This window comes from Condylura cristata, unplaced genomic scaffold (assembly GCF_000260355.1).
Source record: "Condylura cristata isolate star-nosed mole 26May11 unplaced genomic scaffold, ConCri1.0 scaffold00013, whole genome shotgun sequence".
Taxonomy (NCBI): domain Eukaryota; kingdom Metazoa; phylum Chordata; class Mammalia; order Eulipotyphla; family Talpidae; genus Condylura; species Condylura cristata.
Genome location: NW_004567114.1, coordinates 18,694,301 through 18,703,430, shown reverse-complemented (window position 1 = coordinate 18,703,430; position 9,130 = coordinate 18,694,301). Strand labels below are relative to the sequence as shown.

The following is a 9,130-nucleotide window of genomic DNA, read 5'->3' as shown; positions in this document are numbered from 1 at the left end:
TAATAACTACATTGTTTTCACTAGTGTAAACACTGAAACTAAGTTTTCTGCAGTTGTACCTGTTGGTCTTTATTCTGGCTTCTAGGTCATCACCATACATGTCCTTGTCCAGATTTTTGCTGGGTCTGTAAATATTCTGGGCCATGTCTTTACCACCTCTCCACGCTTGATCATAGACATTATAAATTTCATCTTCTCCACCAGCGAAACCACTATCCATACCCTGTGAAAAAGATTGTAAATGAAAATGTGTGTAACTATTTATTAAATGTTCAATCATATTTATGTGAAGAATATTCACTTTTACACTCAAAAAATATCTTTAAGCAACAACAAAAAATTCATGAGATACTTTTGTAGAACATAGACTGTATTTTAAAAATAAAAGGCTGACACACCAGATCCAAGTTTCTTCCTAATTTCTTTCATTTTCTACTGGTGTCTCAAAAATCTTAGTGCACTGTAAAGTCAAAATCAGAGCTGTTTCATCTTAACTTATTCTGAGTTACAACTTCGTTGTTTTCTGTCCTCATGCTAGTGTATGTTAGGCTGCTCTACATCTATGATACATAGATTTTCTTTTTCCTGAGGATCAGTATTCATGCCAACACTTGAAATATGCTTATTCTAAACTGCTTGTACCTTGGTCTGGTTGAAAAGCCTCTGGTCATACTGAACTTCGTTGGAAGTCCGAGGATTGGGCACACCAAGAGCGATGACTTCACTGATATCTCGGTTTTCATTTCTCTGAAGTTTTGACCTGTTTTGAAACATGATGCTGCTAATTGAAAACTCTCCACAAACAGATGAATTTCAACTTACAATGTATAATCTAAGCAATAAGGGAACAGTATGCTCTTTAACATTTGTGAACATACACTCCACGTGATGTGTTATTGGGGGATTTTGGATATGTGATTATTAGATAAGCCTTCCTGTTAGCAAAAAAGAATGGCCAAGAGTCTCATTCTTGATATAACATTTTTAATATAAGCTATCAGTGTGTGCTGAGGTAAGAAATTGCTGTATGTTCTATATTTGCTATTACTATATGAGGTATGGGGGACTTGATACAAATTAGATATATAAATTATTGTCAATAAACTAGAAACAGTTCTTTCAGCTACTTGCAATTAGTTATTTTGTCCTACTAGAATTTGATGTACACATGTCCATGATTAGATTGCTCTGTATGATGAATGTCTGTCGTCTATGTCATTTACCATGATACATGGTAAATGTCATTTGTTTTGCTAGAAGCTGAGGACTTAAGTGATTTCTACAATCTGATTTTATTTGATTACAAGTATAGAGCTTGTAATCAATGCTGTCCAAGCCCATCTATAGAGCTATTTTGATTTTTACAGGGTAGGAATTTACAACACGAGTATGATTAACTACACACATTTACATTTTATTTCTCTCTTTTATACTGTATATCCATCCACAACCCTAAATTCAGATTTCTTGCTTCTCCATGAGAGATGAAATGTCATTAAAGACAAATAATTTTATTCATGTTTAAGATATGAATTAAAAAACGCTTTTCATCAGTGCATAAGATGATGAAAGTATAGAAAACTGCTCATTTTGAAAGAAAAATTTTTATACATGCATTGAACCCTAAGTAAGCACCCCATTTCCATATTTACAGTGTTTACTCAACTTTTCAACAACTTCAGTTCTCCTTTGGTAAACTAGACTTCTATAATCTCTACCTTATTTCAAATCCCCATAATTTACCTGTCTTTTTTTTAAAAATCAGGTTGTACTTATCAAGAGTGATGTGTTAATATGCCCAATCATTTTATACGACAGCTCTTTCAAAATTTTAAGTTAAACTATTTATGAGATGAGGCAGATTTTCACTACTTATGAAACATGCTTTTGTCCCCAGTGTACTTAGTACAGTATTAAGCATATGAAAGGATCTCAAAAAAAAAACCATGGAAGCTTATTTCCGGTCCAGAAGAATAGGAACACAAATTTTGTCTCACCATCTGAAGTAAGAATAGTCCTATCATCCACTGCTCTCTCATCACAAACATCATATGAACTTGCTTTTCTATATCCATATACTTCTCACTTTTGGTTGATACTACAAGGTGATGCAATATTACTTCTAGGCAGTCAACTATTTACTTTTTTGGCAGTCTATTATTCTAAGACAAAATAAGTAGCAAAGTGCAAGAAAATAAGTGACTTATTAAGTCACCAAACAAAAGAGAAAAAGTGAGAACAACACTGGCATTAGTACTAAATCTCCTCACTGAATGGTTTACACAGACCACTCCTCACAATTTCTGTTTTAGAGAGCACCCACCTCTTATCTGGAGCTGCCCTGGAGAGATTCCGGTCATGCTGTCTTTCTTTTCGCCTGTCATGTCGGATTTCATCCCTCTCACGTGCTTCCCCATCCTCTGTGTGGACAGAATTAAATATTACATCACTATTACTAATGAAAACATTCTAACCTTAGAAAATTCTATAAACTTCTATATAGTCACATTCAGTCCATTTAACCCTAATTATAATTCATTTAAATACAATAGTACCAGTTTAATTTGTATTACAGAATCATGAACACAGTTATATAGTGTGGAGGGCTAAGTGGACTGGTGTTTTTGACTTACTTTGAAACGCATCAAAGTAGCAATGGATGGATAGAGATGGCTAGATACATGGTAAAGCACTTTTAGCAATGCTAAATGTTAAACTACTGTATTATCTACACAGTGGAGGTATGAGAGTTCACTGTACAAAGCTTTCAACTTTCCATGTGTTAAAATTTTCATTATAAAATACAGGGAAATTTAAAAAAAAGGAAGATTTAAAAAATAATAATAAAATAAAATACAGGGAAAATAAATTATGCATATGTTTACCCTTATATTTTTCAAAGTTTGTCTCTGAATAAAGAACATTTTGCTTGTGTTCTACAGATAGAAGATCTCTACTGCATTTATGTCCAAAGGGAAAATAGTTAAGAGCATCACTATGGAACTAGCCTGTCTGGATTCAAGTCATATTTCTACGATATGACCATGTGTGGGTAACTTGACTTGTTTTCTATGACAGATCGGCTCTGTGATTTGTAACCTGTGCAGATAACTCAGTCACTGTGAGAGGAGTAGCCAGTGTCCTACTCTGTACAATAGTGACACTAACAGGACTGCTGCAGGGATTCTATGAGATGACACATGCAAAGTTCTCAGAGTGGTGCCTGCCATAACAAATTCTAGTTTTTGTTAATATTTGATTAAGTCTTTCTTAAAGTTTTAGTTAATTTCTCAAGAATCACTTTTTTTCCTTACTACTTTTGAGAACTTAGATTCAGGGAAATTTTACTTCTAATTACCTTCAGAGGCTAGGTGTACAATGGACAGGTATTTGTATCTTGCTTCATTAAATCATTTACATACTATTCAAAGAAATGGATTGTTACTTTTTTTTTTTTAAAGATTTATTTATGCATACAGAACTGGGTTCAGGCCAGAGGTGCAGGGGTGGTGAGAGGATTCACCAGAGACAGAATGGGAGGCAAAAAGGGCAGATGAGTGAAGTACACTGCTGAGGGGAGCAGCGGGCAAGAAAGGGGAGGTCTGTTGCACCATGTGGATCACCTCCAGGACCGGGGATCGAACTCGTACTGAAGCAACTGCGGCCAGCTTGCAGTGTTGCGTCCTACCCATTGTGCCACCAGGGCCAGAGGTGCAGACATGGTGAGAGGATTCAACAGAGACAGAGTAGGGGGCAGAATAGGCAGATCGATGAAGTATACTGCTGAAGGGAGCAGTGGGCAGGTCAGGAGAGGTCTGCTGTGTCATGTGGATCACCTCCGGGGCTGGGGATTGAACTTCCTTGCACTAAAGTGGTCACGGCTCACTTGCAGTGCTGCGCTTTAACCTGCTGCACCACCAAGGAGGGCCCAGGATTGTTACTTATAATCCTGCTTACCTCTCCACTGTTGAAGGCTAAACTATAACCAATTGTACCATGTTCACAACTAAATTTCTATGTTCTTTTCATTCTAAACCTTTTCCTCTTGTAGGAATTCTTGTAGTCTTCTCAGTATTAGTAGGTGACAAATCAATCTTCCCCAACTCAACTGCTCAGGTAAAAAATTCAGAGGTCTTCCTTGACTCCTTTTTTTCTCTCCTGCTTCTACCTGAATCATAAGTTAATTTTTTGTGCTCTATCTCTAAAATGTTTACAGAATCTGACCACGTTTTCACACTCTTTCACTACCATCTGATCTGGATCATTGCAATAGTCTTCCAAATAATTTCCCTGCTTCTCCACAAGCCCATTTGACAGCTTTCTTTGATATCAGGTCTTTCAGCTCAAAATCATTCAGTTGCTCTCCCTGTTACTTAAGTAGCCAAGTCTTTACAATGACTAAATTAAGGCCACATGCAATCTGGGCACTATGCTTCCTACCTGACACCTTTTTCCTGCTTTTTTCCTTTCTTACTTTAATTCAGTCACACTGACCTCCTTGCTTCCTCTTGAATATAGCAGGTATAGTACCAACTCAGAGTCTTTGCACTTGCTGTTCCTTCTACTTGGCTTGTTCTTCCCCAGATAGCCACAAGACTCATTATGCTACTGCTACCATTTCAGAAATGAGGCCTATTCTGACCACACTCTCCTTCTGCCATGTTTATACCCCTTTCTTGTTTTATTTTTCTCCAGAGTGACTACTACCCTCTAAAACACTATGTGATTAACATTTTGGGGCCTATATATACTATTCAAAATGTTTACTTCTACAGTCCCTCCCCTTTTCCACCTGACTAGCAAATACCCTGTATAGACAAGAACCCTGCACACCATAGGTGACCAATATGAACTCAATGAATACTTATCCTAGGCTAGGATTTATTAATGAAACAGAACTACTCTCAACATTTTCTTGAATTAAAACTTTTCACTCTAATTAATATACCAGTGCAAACCACTTACTAACACCAGAGAGTTAATGATTAGAGGTAAATAAGGTAAGTAAGTCTACAAAACAGAAAAATTCTGCACTATTTTAGCATCTGGAGAACTGAATTATCTAGTTGGGGATCTTATTTCACTGATCTCAAAAAAACTGAAAGACAAAATCAAGCCTAACTTGACTGATATGTGATATTTAAAAGTATATTCCTCAAAAAACCAAAAAGTACATTTCTCAGACCTTGAAAACTTCCAAGGTTTACATTAGCTATATATTTTTATTTCTGGGCCCTCCCTGGTGGTGCAATGGGTTAAAATACATCACTACTATGAAGCTCTCTGATGCCACTGCAACACAATTTTGATCCCTGGCCAGGGAGGTGACTGACCTACATGGATCAGCTGACCTCTGTTGTCTTGCCCACTGCTCCCCTCACCAATGTGTTTCAGTAGATCTGCCTGTTCTGCTCCTTACTCTGTCTCTGGTGAAATCTCTCATCCCTTGTATCTCTGGCCTGTAGCCCAGATCTTGTATGCATAAATAAATAAATCTTTATATTTTTATTTCTTTCTGCATCAGCTAAGTAAGATAGAGGTTACACTGTCATTTCCACATTATTCTTGAAATACATACTGTTTCCTTATAGTCATATACTATTTTTTGTGGTAAAAAATAGAGGTTTTTCGGCCCCTCCCTGGTGGCGCAGCGGGTTAAAGCACAGCACTGAGAATCTGAAGCCACTTCCGTATGAGTTCGATTCCCGCCTGCCGCCTGCCCCGGAGGAGACCACATGGCGAGCCAGACCTCTCCTGACCCGCCCGCTGCTTCCCTCAGCAGTGTACTTCGTCGATCTGCCTGTTCTGCTCCCCACTCTGTCTCTGGTGAAGCCTCTCACCGCCCCTGAGCCTCTGGCCTGTACCCCAGTTCTGTATGAATAAATAAATAAATCTTTAAAAAAAAAAAATAGAGGTTTTTCTAAAATGAGATACATATTATTAACAAAATATGAATATGTCATACCTTTTTCCACATGGGTTTTGATCCCAGCTCTTCTTTCCCTGGCTTTCTGGGCCATTTCTCTAAGTTTTTCTTCATGTTTCTCCTTTTCTTTTTGAGCCATCTTTCTCTCTACTTGAGCACGCATTTCCACAGCTTCACGAGCCTATTAGCAAAATCATATATTGAATGAGACATAATTAGGGAATAAAAATCATAGTTATATAACTCCCTGACTAAAGTCTGGCTTGAAACTGTACTTATAATGAATTCATATTTGTTACTGCTGATTAAAAGAGATTCTTGTCCACTAAAGGAATGCTTTCTGTAAGACACTGCTTTTTTACTTTGGAAATGAAATAGTTTCCACTGTAGTGGAAACTACAGTGACCACAATCTTGTGTTTCACTAATACTCTCTCAGAAACAAACTAAAATATAAAATTAAAGGTTTCAATAAAGTAATTTTCAACATGAAATTATAACATGAATGGTCAGATCTTAAAAGTCAATCAAGCCAACTTAGGATAAAGTCTTAGCCTATGTTTGCAAGAGATAATTCTTAGAAGGGTGCTCACTGTAATAAAGCATCATCGGGGATGTTTAAACATACCCCATGATGTTTGTGGACTTCAAAGTCACATTATTATACCTTAATATTGAGATTTAATACTATGAATGACAGTTGATGCTTCATCAGAATGTTGAGTCGATAGTCTGCACTGATATTTTGGGGACATTTAAAATTAACAATTACGAAACCCAGAACAACCACTTGCTGGATCACAATGGTGGTGTATATTTACAAGTGCACAAAGGCTAAGATCAGGCACAGAGCTGCAATGAGCATCTGCCATTTCTGTCATACATACCACAGATGAGTCTAGTGTAGTGTAGCTAAAATAACAGTATTTTAGATAGCCAAGAATTGATTTAAAACTTCTCAGAACATTAAATGATTAAATTATATACAGATCAACCTTCCGATCAGCAATGTAGAGGGCTTCAGCCAGTTTGGCAAAATTTTCATTGATGTGAACTGTCTGCAGTCCTCTTCCATCAGCAGCTAGACGTTTGTCTAATGGAATTGTATAGCCCTAGTGTGAAAGCAGGAAGAACAGTTACAAAAGAACAATAATAGATTCTTTAAAATTATGTTTAAATGTGCATTTCGACAAACATTAATTGCTATTTTTCTTACCCTTTATCCACAACTAAGTAATCACAGCAGAGGAGCTAATGTTGGATGCTTTGTGTGAAGGACTGGTCAAGCACTTTATGTCTATGTTCTCATTTAACCTTCAAATATACCTAATAAAACTGGTAACATTACTGTTTCCATTTAACAGATGAAGATACTGAAGTAGAGCCCTTAGGTCATATACCCAAGGTCATACATACAGTTGATAAGTGAGTGAGCTAGGGTTTAAACTTGGGCAGTATGACTTCAAAATCTGAGAAAATAGATTCTCATGTTAATAATTTGTGGATTATCATAAAAGAAAATCACTATCGAGTAGCTAAACAGTTGTTCCTCAAGTAAACACAACAGTAGATTAAATTATTAAAACTATGGCATATAGGCAGTTTAATCTGCAATGTTTCAATGTCTCATCAGATTTTTGCAACTCTGAAAATTTTAGTAAAAAGTAAAAAGAGAAAGAATAAAGTCTGCTAGAGAAATGAGATTCTGGATTTTGAAATTTTGCATCCTATTCAAGGAATGTGCTTGAACACGCATCTAACTTCCAGGCACAGCTAAATTCTTCCAGCGTTGACTAGGCTCCCAGCTGCTAACCTTGGTGCATGGTATTTACTCCAAATGCAAGGATGTTACAGGATCAGTTCAAGATACCACATAGTTACATATACATTATTCAAACCAAATCAGACCATCTAACAACATTTTTACTTTAGGATGAGCATAAAATTTCCTTTAAGGGATAGTTTATATTCAATCTGTAAGTTGAAGGGTGTTCTACACCCCTTAAAAGCAGAATCATAAAATACGATTTGGGGAAAAGAGTAAATAGTGATTAGGAAATTTATTCTACATTATTTGACAGATTCTTCCTGACCTTTGCAATTAATAACAACATAAAGGATGTAAACAGATTACACAGGCAATATCATAAGCAGAAAAAGTTAACAAATGAAATGACTGATTATATCCAAACACTTTTGTTTTGTAATATAGTCATTTAAATTGATTGGATTCAGAAATAATTTGATATAAATTTGAATTTTCTAAAGAATATTATTTTTCACTGATATGTTCCTTTATTCCCTTTTCTATGTACCTCTGATAACTACAATTCTCATAACATCTACATGGCATTCATGTACTTGGCATAGTAACAATTCTATTATGTTAAAAAAAATAAAGTCACATAATTTGGTTGTTTCTTTTTGAAAACAATCAACTAGGTAAGATGCTAAGGTTTCAACAAAAGTTAGCCAGCTGAAGCCAGCTGGGTATTCTTAATAGGCTCTAATACTAAGAGACTGATTTTGTGACAACTTAATTACCTTTGCATTTTTCCAGTTTGAAATACAAGGAGGAATCTTCCATTCCTGTTGTTCCTTCACAGTCATCTGAGTTGAGAAAAGAGTAGAAGAGACATTTGTAATCTAGCAAAAAATCCAAGTGCAATTTTTCACTTCAAAGACAGCTCAATATATATTAACATATGGATGGATTTAGTCAAAGACCAAAAATCTCATTTGCTTGGTGGCACTATATAACTATGGTCCCATACCATAAATTCTGGTAATAACTATTGTTAAAAAAAAAAAAAGAAAGAAAAAAATCTATAAATTATTTTTGACATTTATAAATGTTGGTTAGCATTTTTTCATAGTTAAGTTTCAGTAGCTTTTTTCAGTTTAAAACTTTTTCCTCCAGTAAGTAATAAAGCATACCTAAAAAAATGACGATAGAGGTTATCAATCAGACATCTAATCATCCCAGGTACTTCCTGTAATTATAGCATCCTTCATGTCAAATAGCAGATTCTACTTATTCCATTAAAAGCAGGGGTTAGAGTAACAACAATCAAACCAATAGCTCACATTTAACATACATTCCCATAAGCACAGAGGAATTATACATTATAGTCACAAGTGGGTAATGATCTTGAAAAACAAATGAAGAAAATAGTAAGTATGGTGTGATGCAGCTGCAGGAAAT

General features: G+C 35.8%; 1 protein-coding gene across 1 annotated transcript in view; it reads right to left on the bottom strand.

The window, feature by feature from the left end:
- The window catches only part of SNW1 (SNW domain containing 1), a 33,051-nt gene that overhangs the window by 710 nt on the left and 23,211 nt on the right, over nt 1-9,130 (bottom strand). The window contains exons 8-13 of the mRNA XM_004681658.2: nt 8,470-8,535; nt 6,921-7,037; nt 5,966-6,107; nt 2,324-2,420; nt 643-760; nt 60-223 (exon numbers count right to left, since the gene is read on the bottom strand). Of these exons, the coding sequence (XP_004681715.1) occupies nt 60-223; nt 643-760; nt 2,324-2,420; nt 5,966-6,107; nt 6,921-7,037; nt 8,470-8,535 (704 nt within the window). The remainder of the gene's footprint in view (nt 1-59; nt 224-642; nt 761-2,323; nt 2,421-5,965; nt 6,108-6,920; nt 7,038-8,469; nt 8,536-9,130) is intronic.